The sequence below is a fragment of the Colossoma macropomum genome, unplaced genomic scaffold (assembly GCF_904425465.1).
Source record: "Colossoma macropomum unplaced genomic scaffold, Colossoma_macropomum, whole genome shotgun sequence".
In the NCBI taxonomy this organism is placed as follows: Eukaryota; Metazoa; Chordata; class Actinopteri; order Characiformes; family Serrasalmidae; genus Colossoma; species Colossoma macropomum.
This window is the reverse complement of record NW_023494787.1, coordinates 16,155,176-16,174,409: the sequence shown is the minus strand read 5'-3', so window position 1 is coordinate 16,174,409 and position 19,234 is coordinate 16,155,176. Positions and strand designations below refer to the sequence as shown.

At 38.7% G+C, this 19,234-nt stretch overlaps 1 protein-coding gene across 5 annotated transcripts in view; it reads left to right on the top strand.

The window, feature by feature from the left end:
* The window catches only part of col16a1 (collagen, type XVI, alpha 1), a 134,208-nt gene that overhangs the window by 53,693 nt on the left and 61,281 nt on the right, over positions 1 to 19,234 (top strand). For 4 of the 5 annotated variants that reach the window (XM_036566253.1, XM_036566249.1, XM_036566252.1 and 1 more), the window contains exons 9-20: positions 4,140 to 4,172; positions 7,230 to 7,265; positions 10,522 to 10,578; positions 11,846 to 11,881; positions 12,024 to 12,068; positions 12,202 to 12,240; positions 14,276 to 14,338; positions 15,084 to 15,128; positions 15,240 to 15,335; positions 16,981 to 17,019; positions 17,214 to 17,258; positions 17,535 to 17,570. In XM_036566253.1, coding sequence (XP_036422146.1) covers positions 4,140 to 4,172; positions 7,230 to 7,265; positions 10,522 to 10,578; positions 11,846 to 11,881; positions 12,024 to 12,068; positions 12,202 to 12,240; positions 14,276 to 14,338; positions 15,084 to 15,128; positions 15,240 to 15,335; positions 16,981 to 17,019; positions 17,214 to 17,258; positions 17,535 to 17,570 — 570 coding nt within the window. The remainder of the gene's footprint in view (positions 1 to 4,139; positions 4,173 to 7,229; positions 7,266 to 10,521; positions 10,579 to 11,845; positions 11,882 to 12,023; positions 12,069 to 12,201; positions 12,241 to 14,275; positions 14,339 to 15,083; positions 15,129 to 15,239; positions 15,336 to 16,980; positions 17,020 to 17,213; positions 17,259 to 17,534; positions 17,571 to 19,234) is intronic. The other variant, XM_036566251.1, reaches the window with a different exon arrangement.

The following is a 19,234-nucleotide window of genomic DNA, read 5'->3' as shown; positions in this document are numbered from 1 at the left end:
TGGTATTCTACCATCTTGCTGCGTTATTTCAACCCTGAACACAATCAAGTTCAGTTCACTCTGTAACAGAAGTACTCTAACAGAAGCTTTACTAATGCAAGTTTAGATAATAATGACCCAAATCTGAGGAAAAGAAGTCGAGTGGCTGGTGTCAGGAATATAAAGCTGAAATGAAACCTTCCTCTCCTCTAGCTAATTTAGCTTCACTAAAGAGATCCAAACACCCCAGTACAGTTTCGATTCGACTAACTGGTGCTCTGCTATCACAAGAGCAAAGTCAATTGGTTCATGTTGGAGTGGTAGAAAGCCAAAATTGAACCTGCTCTGTCGAGTTTTTAGCCTGCCACATGAGCGTATGGTGCCTCCCATGGTAGTACACACTTGGTTCCAGCAAACTGCTGCGTAAGAAACAGGTGCTTTGAGCTAAAGCTGAGGGTGACGCTAATGCTAGTATAGTTAGTCAGCTATAGGTGAAACCCACTGCGCTCCAGGCTCAATTTCAGTAACTGATGCACAAATACCACACGTTCAGAGGATAATGAAGATGAGCGCTTGCTGTGAGACTGGTGTTGGAGTGACAGACGGAATCAAACAGGTTTTGTATTGGGTGGTGTGTGTGTAGCTATTAGCCTGTTAGCAGTTAGCCACTTGCTTGTGTAATTTTCTTCAATATTTCCCGGGTTCTAATTTAGCGACCGTAACTGGTCTCACGAGTCTGGGCCAGCACGGAACGGCACGGTACGGCCATGAGAACCATTTGGCTGGACAGTGGAAAAGAGGCCATAGTTTGAATAGATTGGAAAGATTGTTGCAGATACAAAAATGCAAATCATTTGTCATTTTTAAAAAGATTTGTTATAATGATCACTTTAAAAGCCTTATTCCTCATAAACCCACTTACAGACATAAATTTGAGCTTAGAATCTGCACTTTTTTGAGAATTTCTCTTAAGCTATGAGTGAGAAATAATTTATATAGAACTACACCATGATTTTAACGCACTGACTTCTAAGTGTTAACTCTGGCTGAAAGTGAAGGTTAAGTACTGGTATTTCAGAAGTAAAAAACACAGCGTCAGCAGCAGTTTGACCTGGAGAACAGACACACTTCCTTTGCTGTAGTGCAGCAGAGCAGCCTGTGTTGTGTGGCACATGGTGTTTATGCACACGTGTATGTGTGGGGAGGGGGGTTAATGAGTTCCAGCAGTGTGCTGGTGGCTGATAGAACCTCAGTGCTGATGCATTAACCCCCTCCTCTCATACGGCGGAGCGTTGCATTGCCACGGCTGCATGAGTGACATCATCAGCAAGCGGCACAACCAGCCTAAACAAAGCCTAAACAAAGCAGCCTGCATTATTAATGCCTGCATTCCACGCTAGTGCGTTTGGAACAGGTCACTGTAATTTTCTTCAGTCTTGTGCATGCCTGGAGCTGTGTGGACAACTTTCCTGCTGTGTGCTCTGTCTCTGTCTGCTGCAGAGTTTGTGTGCGTGTGTGTTGCTTTACTTGGCCCATTAATATGTTACTTGGTCCTGCAGGCATAACTGGAGATTAGGTATTGAGCTTTTTTTTCTTTTTCTTTTTCTTTTTTGTCATTATAGCGCATGTCTTCTACCTGGTTGTTTTCTGCAAAGCCAGCCTGGGCCTATTTTTCCAAAAGCAGCTAGGCAAAAATATCCTTATTGTAAGAGAAAGTGGGTATCATTTTATGGCACCTAAATGTAGTCCCGCACGTTATGTTCATAAAATATGATGTTCAGTAAGTTGTTGGATGGTGCAATGATTATAACTAAGATTTTGCATTATAAGGCTGTTAGAAAATTAGTCCGCTTTTTTACACAGGTCTGCAAATGTTGAAATATATATGCAATTCCTTAAAAACCTCCTTATGGTAATGCACATTTGTTGTAACAGTAGCCATTACTGCTTTAGTTTATACGCAGCACTGAATTTGACAACAAACATTACGTTTGAAGTATTTTTACAGGCTTGTAGTTAGAGAGAGTACTTTGTGCCTAATTTGTAATTGGCTCTATAGCAGAATGGCTATGTTTCGCTCTCATGGTTTGAGTCCAGCTCAGGAAAGCATACCACTGCTCTGACATTGCGCCAAATTACATCACTCTTTTTCTATGCGCTTGTGTCATTTGATTCCTTCTGTCAACACTGCAATTAATGATGTGTCGATAGTGGAAGCATGTATCATAATGATGATAAACTGCAGGTGTATACTTGTTGTCAGGTGAATAAAACAGTATTTGGGCCAAATCACAATAATGTGGCTGAAATGGAAAGTTTCATTCTCTTACTATCAAAATGTATGTTTTAGGTAGTCAAAATCTACTTTTTGCATCTAAGGACACTTTAATACATGTTTTAATGCTGTGCAAGTGATGTAATAGGCACGTTATCAACTTTTGAAAATAAGAATAAAGTATTTGAGCTATGCAGAAGGTATGTCCATTTTAAGCATCTCAAAGCTCTCCATAAATATACTGAAATTGAAGAATGAAGAAAGAGTAAAGACTGGCACTGAGTAACAACTGCCATGCACAATGCCTACCTTTATCTACTTTGCAATAACATTTTTTAGGAAATATATGGGCGATGTCAACTATGCATCATATTTGTAATATATGCTCTGTTGATACTGATTATTTTGATGATTCATTGAGTAAATATGAACAATAAAAATGGACTTAACCGAACAACAAGAACAAATGCAGATCCTTTCAAAGGTTTGGAAAACGATAAACTAGGAAGCCTTTAAAAAGATTTAATTAAAAGTATATAAGAACACTCGGGGCCAGTTTCCCAGACATGGATTAAGCCTAGTCTTGCACTAAATTGCCGTGCCAATGGTGAATCACCATTGGAAAATCTTGGCTTAAGCTTAATCTGGGGCTGGGAAACTGGCCCTCAGTGCCCATCTAAATGTGTGCATTCATCAGCCTCTGTTTCTTAATGCAGGAGAGAGCAGTAAGAGAATTTAAAATAGGCTTCGTCATCATCATCATCACGCAAACTGCCAACTGGTCATTGCCAACTCAATGAGACAGTAAATTTGAACCGATGATTAATCAAGTAATCGTGACAGTCCTAATGTCAACCCAGCACCACATCACACCATCTTCCAGCACACAGCTTCTTAATCTTTATCACTTCCCATCCTCTCTGCTTTTCTTTTTATTTTCTGCTCTTTTTCCCTCCCTCTCCTTCCCTCCCCTCTCTCCTCCCTTGTTCTCTTACCTCAGTTTTAGGGCTTGAAGAGCCCTCCTCATATTTCTGCTGTTTATCATAGTGATGCAACCCACTGCAACAAATCTGTCCATGCAACACAGATATACATGTATGGTAACTATAAATGGCACTATGTGAGAACAGCCTGTAAGACGTGAATAAAAGGATGCAAAGTTATTTCACAGAAACAGTGAATTCAAATGAGACTGATCTGCTCACAAATGCAGCTGTTGCGAGGTTGGACAAATTTTACAGAATGTTGGCAAAAGTCCCACTCAGCCTAATGAGTTTGTATTTGCTACATAATGTTGAGTTTTTAGTTTAAAATACTGCACTACGGAGCTGGACTGTGTTATTGAAGCTAATTAAAACTAGGATGAATTGAAATGATGATAAACTTACCACCGTGCCAACATTATTTAAAATTGCATTTAAAAAAAAAAGTTGCTGTTGTCGGAACAAAACCTTGTATCTCCAAAATGGTACTTTTACAGGAGAAGGAAAAAACCTTCTTTACTTTTAATGTAAGTCAATGGAACCAGACTTTTTGCCAAGTCATTCTGGGCCATTTCTTTTGGCCCATTCATCATAGAATTTACACACAATGTAAAGGGCAACAGACACTTTCACATTACATCACAAACTGAAAAACGACAAAAAATGGAGATTTTGTTCAGACAACAGTGATACATACATTTATACAAACAGCAGGACATGCATTTGTGAGTGGAGCATGGATAGGTCAGTTGCACTGACTGACTTCTGTTTGGGGCATCAATAGAGAGGGGGTAGGTGTATGTGGTCATGAAGGACCCTACATGGGTCTTCATGGGACTTTCCTTGTGTTTTTCCAGCAATCTGACCACTTTTTTGTCTTCTATTCTTCTCTTTTTCTACAGGCCATCCTCGGATCAAAAGATTTGGCAGAAAAAGTAAGTCTCATCATCCAAGCCAGTAGAAACCTTAGTTGATCCTGTCTGTAGAGGAGAAGAATCTGCCACATGTGTTCCATTAGTGAGAGCTCAGTCAGGAAACTCTGCTTTGCAAAAAACGCATCAATAGGCCTTAAATAGAAGCCATGATTCAGTTTAAATAGTAAGCAAATGAAGATGTGTATGGAGCTTCAGTAGAGATAATGTTAACACCATCCAAAACAGTAAGTTGGGATAATATACTGACAGCAGAGCGATTTGTACATTATTATACAGCATGGATCTTCAGGGGCTTGTGTGGTGCCTACTAATTTCATCATTCTTGTACAATAACAGAATAGTGCTTCAAATTAGCATACAAAACAACTCCTGTCAATCTATTACACAATTCCTTTGTGTAGGCCTCGCAGTCTCGTATGGCATGCTGGAGAGAAGTGTTTTGTAACCTGTTTTTGGATGAATGAAAAACGGCTTTGGAAAACACAGTGTACATGTGAATGTAATGACTGGAATTTGTTTGCCTCAATGAGCTCCAATGAATTAAAATGAAAGAAGTGTAAAACTTCATTTTCATTCACGGAATGTAAGTTTTATTTTGTCAGAGTATAATTAGTATGTCTTAGGACACCTTAATGCATGTTGATGTTGTGGAAGTGAGCTCGTAAGCATAGGCCAGCAACTAGAGATGACAACTGTCCGATGCTGGGTATGGATATCAGGCTGATATCAGCAGAAAATTCTGGAATTTTGAGTCAAGAATGTGTCTAGAGGTAGACGATATGGCGAACGTATAATATTGTGATACTTAAAGAATTTTTCATGATACATGATATGTTACAATATATATTCTTTTAGACATCTGATCAGTTGGGACAGAGAAAAAAACATCTAGTAGTGCTATATTATAAAAAGTATTATTAAAAACTGTGAACACAGTGATTTTTATTCAATATTTAGCATACTGTGTTGCATTAAATCCAGTTAAACAGGACTAATTTTGCTCTCTTTATAATGAAACATGCACTTCTACAAGTTCTACAAGTACTGGTGATATGCACGATATGTTCAGAAAAGCGCATTGTATTGTGACATAATTGATCTCAATAATGATATATTGTCATATCGCCCAGCCCTAAAGGTATCTGATCCAAGTCTGTAGTTTGAAGGATAGCCTACTTTTAGATGCTCATGTTAAATGAAGTGCTTCAATAAAAAAATAGCTCACTTGAAAGCGTCGTCAAGGTGAAGGAATATTGGCCCACTGTCAGTATTGGCCAATAGTCAAGGTTTTAGTAGCGGTATTGGAAAAGAATAAGTGGTATCGTGCAGCCTCTACTGGAATTGTATGAGAATAATGGCATTTTACCTCTCCTCTCCAATAGAAATAATATAATATATGAACCATGCAGAATCATCACAGAGCCCTTCATAAAAGTACTGAAAGTGAAGACTAGCAGAAAGATTAAAGCCTGGCAGTGAATAACAATTGACATGAACAATAGTGTAGCCCACACTGTACTCCCTGCCACGCTGGCAAGGATGAAATATTTGAGCAGTGCAGAAAGGATGGCCCTTTTAGCCATTTCAGAGCCATCCCTGTGCTGAAAGAGAAGAAAGAGTGAAGACTGGCAGTGATTAACAACTGACGTGTACAATAAATGATATAGCACCCCCCCTCCACTGGAAAGCATGAGTAAGTGCAGTATTCACTCCAGCCATTCCCACAGCAAAGCAGCACCGGAGTGGAAAGGCCTTTTTTCCCCTCCTGCACTCTCTCTCTCTCTCTCTCTCTCTCTCTCTCCCCTCTCTCCCCTCTCTCCTCGCTCTCTTTCCGTTAGCTCACCACATCAGTATACGTCGTCAGCATGGTGTCTGAGCGGGACTTTAGCGACACGACGGGTGGTAGATTTTGTTTTAATTACGCCCTTCCACTAAAAGCTCCAGCTATTTATGAGTTGTTTTAGTTCGCATGCGCCCCTCCCGTGTAGCAGTGCAGCTGGCGCGGGCCGGCGTTGGTGTAGAGATCCTTCTGTTCCTATTGATCTTTGTCTCCCCTGAGAGAGATGGGGTGCGCTAAAGAGACGCACCAGTGCAGCCCCCCTAGTCTACTCCCCCCTCATACGCACAGCCTCCCTTCAGTCTGCATTCCTCTGCTGAGACGCTTTTGTAGTGTTTTACTGCCACCCACAGACCAACATGTAAAATTCTCTGTCCACTGCGCCGAACCGCTCCCGTTTATTAATAATAATGATGATAAGAAAAATAATCTGTATTATTTTCATTAATAGTCATATGCAAAAGTCTGGGCGCCCCTAGTCAAATAAATACTTTATTGATTTTATAAGTGAAAATAAGTACATCACTGCTGTCGGAACAAAACCTTGTATCTCCGCAATGATAACTTTACAGGAGAAGGAAAAAACACACTTTACTTTTAATGTAAGTCAATGGAACCAGACGTTTTTCTAAGTGAATTTGGGTCATGTCGTTTTGGTCCATTCATCATGAAATTTACACACAATATAAAGAGCAACAGGCATTTTCAAATTGTCAAAAAGTGAAAAAAAAGCAAAAGATTTTATTTTTGTTGAGATTTTGTTTCGACAGCAGCGATATACATAGTCTATAGAGAGCACATCTTTCTCGTTTTAATATGCTGTTTATGGCCTGAATTTAACATGGGGAAAAAGAAGTAAAACATAAAATGTGGCCCGTGTAAAAGTTATGGCACCTTATATGTCGTATGCCTTATTTTTTCCCAATATTGTGAAACAAATAGAAGTAGAATAGAAATTGTGCTGAAAAATGTCATATTTAATATTGTCAGTCACATTGTTCCCTGTAGAGGATGTGTACTTATTTTCACTTAGGAAATAGACAAAACATGCCATTTGACCAGGGCATTAGGACAGTATGTATAATTTTTCATTTTACTTATAAAATCTCGAAGTGCTCTGCACAGGATTATAAGCCGAACACTGGAAACATAACATGTTTCAACTGAAATAACAGTTATAAACTCTAGAATGAAATGCTTGGTTTTGCTTTCTCTCCTAGTGTGCTGGCTGTGTACTGATCAGTGAGGATCAGAATGTGGGTATTCCCATACAGTTTGCCACACACGGAGCATGTAATGTAGTTATAATCGCTGTAGTAGGGAGCAGTGCAGCATACGCATGAATATGCATGTGAGAGCATCACATCTCAAGGCTGCAGCCGGTCATTGTCTTCTCTTTGGAAACAGTGTTGCGCTTTCAGCTGAGCTTCAGGAGGGCCTTTTAGTGTATGTGTTTGGAAAAGTAGAAAGGTGGGTATGGAGAGTGTGAAAGGAATAGTTTGGTGCAAAATGTACACAATTTTCTCTTTACCTCAGCCGTGGTATGTTTGCTGTGCAAAGTTTGCTTCTTGATGTTTACAGTACGAGCTACAAGGCTAATGAAGCTACCAAATAATGGAAGATATGACCCTATTAACTATTACACACTTGGCACAAACCATGTTGAGTTGTTAGTAATCTCGAATATAGATGTTTGACATACTAACACACAGTTATCGACAAAAAAGGAATGGAAGTCGAAAGTCAGTTTTCAAGGTGGCTGCTACTACTGTTTTTAGCTATATGCAGGGGTTAAATCAGAGATGAGCAAGCCCTGTCTTTTCCGTGGATGTCAACAACACGGGGACGATATTGCTCAAGTTACATGATGTCAGTGCTGAGAATTCCATGAAGTTATTAGCACTGAATGAAAATGTGATTAAAACTAATAGCCTACCTGTTTCCATTCATTTACTTGGCTATATTTAGTATTCCTTATGTGTCATGTTAGAACATCTTCAGATTCTTTTCTGACAGTCTCTGCAAAGCTTTTAAACTGGCAGAATAAACTGCTTCAAACAGTGATGCCACCCAAATGACCTCAAAACCTCTTTCTTCAACTATGTACTTGGAGCAGCGCCTCCTGTTTTTTAAGAGACTAGTGGTAGAAACAACACAGTTTATCCTCAGTTCATCTCTGTACAACACTTTACTGCCAAGTTTTCAGTGCCTTCCGATCAGATTTCATGGTTAAACACACTATTCCGTGCTGTTATGTGATGCCACAACTGCATAAAGACAGACTGTTATGAACAAGATAATTAAGTGCTAATGTACATTAATGAGAGGAGGTTCTTCCGTGTATTTTTTGGGTGGAAAATCAATTAAAAGTCATCCAATTACAGCACAGGAATGCAAAAATAGTGAGAAAAGCATAAGATTTGTTACAACACTACTAAAGCTGATTTTGTTTTATCATTCGGAAAGGGGCCGCACAGGTGCAGCAGACTGTGCATAGTGTTACTGTCAGTATACATAGCTCAAGCGTTGGGGTAATTATAAAAAAGTAATACATTGCAAGTTACTAAATACATCTCTAAATGGAATTTATTTTTACATATTATTTCTTCAAACAAGCAAAATTATCCACCAATATAGTGAGATAATTTCACTTAATAAAATTAGTCAGGTGTGCCTAGAACGTCTTATATTCTTACAGCAGTCTCAAAATGAGACATATTAGATATATTGAGTACATTTAGAATTTAACTTGCCAGCTTTTGCAGTGTAGATGGGCCCACTCAAGAGCCCAGAGCCCCAACTATTTTAAAAATGTACTTTCAGGGGGCCCCATTCCTGTCTTTGCCTGGAGCCCCAAAATCACTTAATCCGCCCTGATCTGGTGCATTCCAGCCCAGTTTAACCCCTGCCTATGTGACATACAGTACTGTGCAAACATCAGAGACTACCCAACATTTATTAAATTCCCAGTCAAAACAGCCATAAAGCACAAGGTATTCATTTTTCAGTGCCAGGAAAAAAACCAAAAAAAAAATGTTTAACAAAAAATACACAGCAGTCTCAACAGCTAAATATAATATCAAATCTGTCAATATTAAATCTGTCCATTCTTTACTTTTATGCACGCTACTGCCTGTCCCAGCTGTGTCCTCCCAACAAAAGTTGTTAGCAGATTTCTCTCTGACATAATGATCCCTCTCAAAGAGACACTAACATTCACACTAGCAACTGCCCAACTACTCTGGATCCTGTTCATATAAGGTTTCTTCTTTGCATGGTAGAGATTTAACTTGCATTTATGGATGCAGTGATGAACTGTTTTCACAGACAGTGGTTTTCAGAAGTGTTCCTGAGCCCATGCAAAGATTTCCACTACAGATGGTGTCTGTTTTTACTGCAGTGCCATCTGAGGGCCCAAAGATCACAGATGTCCAGTATTGGTTTTTGGCCTTGTCCCTTGCATACAGAGATTTCTCCAGATTCTCTGAATGCTTTAATGATGTTATGTACTGTAGATGATGAAATCCTCGAGTTCTTTGCTATTTTACGCTAATAAACGTTGTTTGCACTACTTGCCTGCACAGTTTTTCACAGAGTGGTAAACCCCTCATCATCTTTACTTCTAAAAGACTGACTAACTAACTAGCTGTAAGATGTTCCACCAGGTGATTTTCTGTTTATTTGTTTTTTGTTTGGTAGCGTTACACAACTTTACCAGTCTTCTATTACCCTGAACTTTTTTGAAACACGTTGTTGGCATCAAATTCAAAATGAGCAGATATTTTTCGAAAATCAAAAAACATTTCTCAGTTTCAACATTTGATATGTTGTCTTGGTACTACCTACAATTTAATATAGGATTTAAATGATTTGCACATCATTGCTTTTGTTTTTATTTACATTCTGCACAACATCCTGACTTTTAGGAAGCAGGGTTGAAGGTAGTTGTTAAGGCTTCTGTGTAAGGCTTTTCTGTTAAATATATTTTCTAATTGTTTCTCACACTAAATAAAGGAATAATTTGTCCATCAATGGCAGTTTTGACTGGAAATTAAGTAAAGGAAGGGGCGGTCTTGGAATTTTACATAGTACTGTACTTTATTTTTATAGATAACTGTTGTCTTATGACGCATACAGTCAGAAAACACAAAAACAACAGACACAGTTTAGGGCAAGTGTGTGGTAATTCTGGCACACTGTGCTAACTGCTGGCGTATAAACTTCATTAGTTTTTAGCTGTATTGGCCTTGTAGCTCCAGTGCAAAACTAAAGAAGAAAACTCTGGTCATAAGAATGTCTAGCTAAGGTGAAAACTGTGAAATTAAAATGTTTTGCTGAACTATTCCTTGACAATCCTATTATAACGTCTGTTCCTTTGTACTGCATGATGCACTTGTGCTGTCAACACATGGGCTTGCGTGGGCACGCTCTGTATGCACACTGTGTGTTTTATGTAGTATTTATGAACTCAGACACTGAATGACTTGTAACTTAATCTCTGGTTTGTTGCAGCTTGTCCAGGAAGGGCATGGGGGTCAGCCTGGCCTCAAAGGAGAGAAAGGAGACCCGGTAAGAACCAGGCAATACACACATTAATGCTGAAAAGCATTTACTTTAAAGGGAAATTCCACTGATTTTTTACTCAAAGTTTCTTGTATTTTACTTTATTGTCTTGACATTTTTGTAGGTTTGTATGACCAGTTTTTTATCCTTTGGAATTAGACAGGATGTTTTGTTACTGTGCATTTAAAGCTGGTATATGTACATTACCTCTGTCCTGATTGGCCACCCTGTTTTGTGCTTTGTTCAATAAACAATGCAAGCTGAAACACTCTTTATAGCATCGGCATTAATGGGCAGGACTGAACTGCTATACACGTGAATAGGCAGATATATATACTGTGACTGTTTTTTGCAGATATATTTCCATGTCTTTAAATTTTAACATTGTTTACGTTCCACATCAAACTCTTTGATTTGCGAAAGGTTTAAAACATAATTTAAAATATATTTATAGTGGAGAGGAACATGCAGGGTTGCTGTGAGGCAGAATCAAAGAAAACAGGCTTTACTATTATTGGTGTTCCACATAAAAACTCTGAAGACACATGTAGGTTAACTTGTCATTTAACTGGTCCTCCTCAAAATTCTATTCATCAGCCAAGATTTGGTGTCTTGAGTTTGCTTCTTTAGTTTTGCCCAAAGCTACAAGGCCTGTGTAGCAAACAGTTAGTGGAAGCTTTTAGCCACCTAGCTAGCATTGTGCAAACTGCATGTGTAAAGGCCACTACACACTATAGCTTTGCATCACACTGGATATCAAATAGTACAAAATGTTCACATCTGCGTTGTAGACATCCTGGTTCCTATCATCACCACTGTAAAGAAATCAGATTCATTGTGTTCCTCTATAACGATCCATTTCACACCAAACCACTCTGCATGACTTTGTTTACATCTCAACAATTGAATAATGCAGAAATTTGTAAAAAATGGTGGAATTCCCCTTGTGTGTTCCCATCCCAGACCCGCTGAGATGAAAAGAGAAAGTCAGGAAGTGCATGGGAAGCTTCATTTGTTTTGGCATCGTTTACCAGTGCCTCATTAAAGACTGACCAAAGCTTCTTTTTGATTGGCTGACTTGTTTAAACATTATTTTTGGCATCATCTGCTGATACATTATTAGCAAAACCCACCAAAGCATCTCCTTAATGGTGATCAGGACATTAAAGTTGGTGTGGGCGCCTCTCGGTATAAACTGTTTGCATGCCTGTGTGTATTTTAAGAGGATAGTGCCTCTGTCCACTGTGCAGTGATGCTGTTAATGTGTCTGCAGGGTCTGGACTGCACTGGAGCTGGCGTTCCTGGTCGAGTCAGTTTGTCTTTAGCCAGAATTCTCTCAGGACCTTTTTTGCTACTGATTGTTGTATAACTATAGGGAAACTTCATGATGGACAGTCGGTTCTGTTTGCTCTCGCTGTGTACTTGCATGTGTGTATGTGTGTGTGTTGCAGTGCTCGGAAGGAGCTAAAGGCGAGAAAGGAGTAAAGGGAGAGCCGGTGAGTGTGTGCCACGGTGCTTGTGAGGGCTGCGATCGATGGATTGTTTAACAGGATCTGCAGAAGCCCAGGGGATATCTTGTTCCTGTTTCTGCCCATTGATTTAACTGTTTCTTATTCTCCTATATTTCAGGGCCTGTCTGGAAATTGGGGGGATGCTATTGGAATTAAGGTAATGAATGAATGAATGAATAAGTAAATAAGCAATAATAGTCTTGCACAGACTTCTTGTTTATGTATGCCTTCATATTTGATAACTCTTACAGTTTGTATCATTTCTACGTGCTAGACGTTCTAGAACCATTAAAACGAAGATCTGATTTCCACAGTTTTACCTCCCCTCCTCCAAATTCCATTCATCAGCCAAGATTTGGTGACTTGAGTTTGTTCCTTTAGTTTTGCACCGAAGCTACAAGGCTTGTGTAGCTAAGAATAAGTGGAAGCTTTAAGCCACCTAGCTAGCATTGTGCAAACTGCATGTGTAAAGGCCACCACACACTATAGCTTTGCATCACACTGAATATCAAATAGTACAAAATGCAATTATAGCACATCTCTTGTCACAGTGAGAGCACTGAGAAAGTTACACTGTGCTCTTATAGATTTAATGCAGGGCTGTAAAATCTAGCAATTTTGTCACATATGCTAGGAAAAATGAAAAAAAAGGTCATCTCAGACACATTTGTGTGCACATGTACATCTCCATTCAATATTTTGTCGAGTCAGAAGGGCTTATGAAAGTTTTCAATTGCTCAAAGTGCTCAATTACTCATAGTCAGTCACTCCTGAGCTGTTCTGACTGTGTCGCATGTGCAATATCAAAAATATATTTCCCCACTGCCCAAGTCATCTGCTCGAGGCAGTCTTGCGAGCAGCAACATAGGTTAAGTTTAGCATTTATGGTAATTGCAGTCTATCGGGTAATGTGAACAATAGAGAACTAATCCAGATGTAAAGAAAAGGCCTCGTAATGTACAAAATGGCCAAGTAATTTTTATTTTGGGGCTGTAATGTCATACATAAAGCCAGCAACGATTTGGAATTTTAGCTTGTTTTTAATAATACTAAGCTGATTGATTTAAAAATCATATATTAAATAACAGCGAGGCTTAAACTGTTTTCAAATGTATGACTCCAACTATATGTGCATTACTGCTGGTATGGATATCCTTGCATTTATAGATGCAGGAAAATGCTACGTAAGTGCTAATAGCACCTCGATATGGGGAATCTGAATTATTGTGGACAAAATGATTTATCTGAGTGTTTTCACAAAATGTGGAAAAAAAATATGTGATGACAATTTGTTTCACTTTTTGAGATTTTTACTTTTTTGCATTTGATATAGTTTTAAAAATTAAAAAAAAAATGGTATCAGCTAATTAACTCTTCACAAACTCACTGTTTTTGATCAAATGTTTACAAGGTGAAAAACGACTGGTAATGTTAGCTGTAGGAGCAGGCCATCAGCATTTGCTGTTTAAGATTTAAGATTGACTGCCTTTTTTAGTGTAAAATTTCAGGCCGCATGTTGTCTTTTTCAGGGTTTAATTTAAAGCAGCAATAGGAAAATGCTATGGTGGTCAGAGAGATGGAGCAGTGCTCGGAGTTGCCCAGCAGTTCATTAAAAAACAATGGTTTCGATTTTTTTTTATATCTCGACACATCACAGCATGTTTGATGGCCTTAAATGATCAGATACTTCGTATCAGATTGTTAAAGAATGTCAGATTAACATATGTATGTGGTTTCTGACACTGTGTGTGATATACTTTAGTCCATTTTTATAGATAACAGTGTCCTACAGAGTCAGAAACCACATAAGCAAGTCTATTTGAGATTCCATAACAGCTCAGTGTGGTTTGAGGCAAATGTAAGATGCTTTAGGAGTGCAGGTTGCACATTGCTAATTAGTGAAGTATAAGCATCAGTATTTGTTAACTACATTAGCCTTATAGCTCCATCAAAGAAGCAGATGTTCAACACCAAACATATCATAGTTAATTGACAACATTTAAAATATGGGAATTTTTTTTTTGTAAGCTTGTGTTTTTGGCCCAACTATCACTTTAAATCAAACACAAGATTGTAGTTGAGGCTTAAAATGCTCAAATGTATTTCATCACTCAAGACAGAACCCAGAGTTCAGCTCTCTCTTTCTCTCTCTCTCTCTCTGTTTCTCAATCTGTTTCTTCTCTCAATGTCAGGGAGATAAAGGAGAGAAGGGCGAGGTCGGATCCCCGGGTCTAACCGGAAATCCGGGCAAAGACGTACGTAAAAATCTCTGACATGAGAGACACACGGAGCACAAAGTTGCACTCTTCTTTGTTTATACATTCATAGTCACCTTCATTCCAAAATCCCTTTCATACTTCCCAGTACTTAAGGGGTTATTTTATGAATATGAGGCAATATCCGCTGTAATAACTGTCTCATCAATATGCACCACATACTTTATGTTTCTACTTAAGCACACTGAAGCAGGCGTCTCTCAGCTAGGGTGTTTAAAATGGCTCCACACATGCATACTATGCTGCTGCTAGAAGCTTTTAAAAGCATTATGAAGAATTAGACTCCCTGCGAGCTACTCACTTGTGCCTATTCTCCTCCTGAGATATCTCTTTAGAAGTTAAATCTTCTTAATGCCACATAGATTAGGTTAGACCAACAAAGGCCCGTAAATCAATGCAGTCTCATTGATTCTTTTAAATGGATAGTCGGGGCGTATTAACCAAGATTTAAACACTCTAATCTTTTTCGTTCAGTATACAACTATGCTAACAGGATGGAGAAACAGCTCAGCTCCTAATGCATGTTTAGAATTTTACTTTTAAATTGTTTATCTGGTTTAAAGCAGCCTTCAGTGATGGCCTGGATTGCAGTAGATTGCATAGCCGTTCAGCTTATTTCTGATTTGTTTCCAGAATGTGGCATTACTATCACTATCAGTGTCAGTGTCAGTTTCTCTGTGAGCTCATCCTGTGGATTTCCGAGATAATGGTCTCTTCTTTACAGGGTCGGGCTGGCTCTATTTGTGTAGTGGGTCCTAAAGGGCAAAAGGTAAAACTGACCAATCCTTTGCTGTTGACTCTGAAATGGAAAATTGATTTCACAGTTTACACATTACACTTCACTGTGTGAGCCCTTTAACTTCTGGCATTTGTTTTACAGGGAGCTACAGGTTCAGTTGGTCCAGAGGGGCTTGCAGGAGAACCAGGCCCGCCAGGACCTCCTGGGCTACCTGGCGTTGGCAAACCAGGACCTCCGGTAAGATACATGATACTGATATCGCACATTAGCCAGTTATCTAACTTTAGTCTGCTAATATCATCCAGAAATCTGGATCATCTAAAAATTAGTGGTGGGCATTTCAGTCATGTTTGATATTTGAATTTGTAAGGCCTTTGTAAGACCCCCTAATGGCGGATGATGCAGCACCAATCATGCACTATGCTAAAGTCAGACCACAAATCCATGGTAGTTGACATGTGACTTGAAATTCACACTGAAGGCAGCCAATCTGTCCTTAAGATAAACAAATGCTAAGCATCAGTTTTTACTTCATCTATACTAGCCGAGCAACTAGGCTAGTATTTTATTTCACATCATATATTTTAACTTCATAAGCAATAAGTTTATGAAGTAAGCTAGCTGATACCAAATCTAAATAAACTTGTTAATCAGTACTTTTCTGTAATGCTTCCTATGTGGTACATAATAATTATAATAATAATAATAATAATAATAACAATAATAATATTATCTTTTTCAACTTACAGAGCATTTTTCATACCGGTGGCAGCTCAAAGTGCTTTAAATACAGGGGTGAAAGCTTAGCAGTCATAGAAGAAACTACAAGTATTCATTTATAATCATACAAAAAACTCACACAGATCATATTAAGAAGATAAATACCTTGGAGACAGAATTTTAATTGAACGCTAAAGAGATATATTTTCAAGTGTTCACTGAGCTTGACTGTCTAATGAAAGGTGGAATTGAGTTCCACAGTTTAGAAGCATAATAACTGAAATAGACTCTCCATGTTTTCTGTATTTTACTCAAAGTATTTGCTGAAGGCCAGTATCTGCAGATCTAAGATCACGTGTTGGAACATAGACAGACACTCTGTGATCTGAGCAGAGATTTAAGGTCATTTAGAGCTTAAAAACTAGGAGCAGAACTACAAAATTTATCCTGAAAGATACAGGCAGCCAGTGCAGGTCTTTCAAAATGGGAGTGATGTGATCTCTCTTTTTTGTGAGGATCCGTGATGCTGCATTTTGGATTGATTGGATGGATTGTTTTCTTAGTTTGTAGTATTTGCTGTGTGGCACTTCTTGTCTGGTGTGCGGTAGCCTTTAGCCAGCCGCAGTAGTCTTCCTTTCTTTCCTTTGGAGTAAACACATTAGAAACTCTGACCAAAATGTAAGATGCAGCTCTACACTGCCCTTTGATGGAGTACAGAGTTCAGGCATCTCAGGTTTTAAATATGGGAACTTATAATGTTAGAGAAGCTAAATGGTTTATTAAAAAATCTGATTCACCAATTTACTATTTCTTAAACTTTCATGACTGTTCTACAAAAGTTCTGAGTCTTCTTTAATTGAAATATCATTCATTCTGCAGCCCTGTGTTACACATGCATTTACAATGTGTATCCTTACCCCTGTGTGCCCTGCTGTTTGATCAGTTTGTACAGATGTTGCTGCTTCTCTTCAGAGGAAAATACTTTCATAAAAACCAGCAAATGGATGCGTAATTGCTCTTAAAATAAGTAATTTTGTAATAAATGGACTTTAAAGAGAAACCAAACACAATTTGTGAAATAGCTTGTGGTGTGTTTCCATCATTAAATGAAGTCCTGCTGCTAAAACAGTCAGTTCTTTTTCTTCCTGTTCTTTTCACACAGGGGACCCCAGGTGGACCTCCTGGATCAAAAGGAGACAAAGTGAGTGGCATAAAATTTGGCTAATTATTGTAAGAATATGTTAGACTGAGGTACAATAGTTTCTCCTCAGTGGACCCCATTACACTTATTCCCTTTTACTTTTACTAATGCTACTAGTCATTACATCAGGAGACATTTCAAAGAGCTGTACCTGTTGAAGGGTGAAAGTAATAACTGTATCTCGCTGTGCCCAGGGGGATGCTGGGATACCTGGGAAAGATGGCAGTCCAGGCGATCCCGTAAGTGCAGTGATCATTTCATTAGCTGTGGTGATGGAAAACAGTGGTCTGACCTGGAGCGTCTTTTTAAGAGAGAACTCCTTTCAAACCCTCCATTATTCTGACAGTGTAGAGGGGACAAAATGTGCTGAGCGTGAACAACACTGTAATTAACATCATTACTACTATTACCATCAGCATCAGCACCATAATCATCATTTACAAGGAAACGTAGAAGTGGCTAAATGGAAATGTTGGTGAAAATGTGATGGACACTTTGATATTTCTGCTTTGCAGGGTCCGAGAGGGCCTGGTGGTCCCAAAGGTGAAAAGGTGAGTCAGCCTGGATGTGAAGACACAAACCCATGTTTCCACCTTTCTATGGAAAACAGTGCATTTCTGTCGTTGGCTTTGTCTTTTGTCTGTTAAGTCTTGATAGTGAGAGCTGAAATATGATCATTTCACATATTCCTGCATGATAACTGATACACTGACATAAAGCTGTGTTTTATTCTGTAGTTGCTGAGAAAGAAATAAGCTGCTCAAAGCAATGTGTCACAGTGGTTTTACTGCAGTTAAGTGGTGTTAAAAGTGATTAACACCCTTTAACCTTGGTAAAAATGATTATAATGAAGGGCTCCCAGTGGCTCATTGCTATTATAAAATAGCACCAAAGTCAAATATAGTGTAATTCATTAAGGTTATTCTGTGAGATCAGTGCCAAATGGAAATAGATTTTTAATGTAAAGGAATCAGTTTTTTGTCCACCAGTTTCATGTTTCATTTTATATTGCTCTTACCAGATAACACATTTCAATACCTCAGAAACCAAAATTACTGTTTGAGCCAAATAACAATGAAAAGTACAACCTGTGACATTGAGACTGGATGGAATATGTCATGTTAAACTGACTGCCGAGCTTACTGACAAAGACAGACCTTCTCACATCAGCAAATTGCATGACTTTTCTGTGAATATTGCAACACAATTAGTAAAAGAAAGACGTTTTCTCTGTTTTCCATGACGAGTGGACGTTATGTGTGATGGACCCTGTCAAGGATAGAGAAAATAACATATTATCTGTGTTGAATAACTGAACTTGTATCCTGTAGAAGCTGTTAAGATGTCACTTACCTTTTAAACGTCACTCAGTGTGACAGTGCATTAGCAAGTTTCTCAAACCTGAGGTCACAGAGCATTTTAATCACCGGCTGAGTTGAATGAAGTGTGTTAACACTCCTAGGTCCCCAGTGGTGTATATAGCTTATAGCTCATATTATTATTTCTCATAGTTCATCGCTCATAATCCTACTAAAAATCCTTCATTTATTCATCCATCATATAAACTGCTTTATCCTCCTGGGTCGTGGTGGGGGGGAAGGGGCGGAGGGGGTGCTGAAGCCTGTCCCAGCGCTCATTGGGTGGAAGGCAGGATACACCCTGGACAGATCACCAGTTCATCGCAGGGCAGACACACAGACATACGCACTCACACACACACACTCACACCTAGGGGCAGTTTAGCACCTCCAGTTCACCTGACTGCATGTCTTTGGACTCTGGGAGGAAACTTTGGAGTATATTTATGAGTAAAGAAGTTTATGGTTTTATAAGATATACATGTATTACATACAATTTGTTTATATTAAATATTATATATGTGGTGTATATATGATGTAGTGCAAGCCTGGTTCAGATCTACCTTCCATTCACAATCTGCCACACCTGCTCCAGCTAATTAACTTCTTCAGATGTCTTTGATTGGGTGGATCAGATGCATTAGTGTTAGTATTAGTGCAGGAAAGTAGATCTCTAGGAGGAGTGTTGGTGACCACTGATGTAGTAGGTATATGTAGATGAGTAAAGGTTTTAGGCACCCAGGAAAAATATGTTTCAATGATTTATATTTTAAAAAAGCTCTTTAATTAGGCAATATGTTTAATTGCTCAGGAAAAAAATATTAGATTAAATACAAATATCATTAATACAGTAAGGC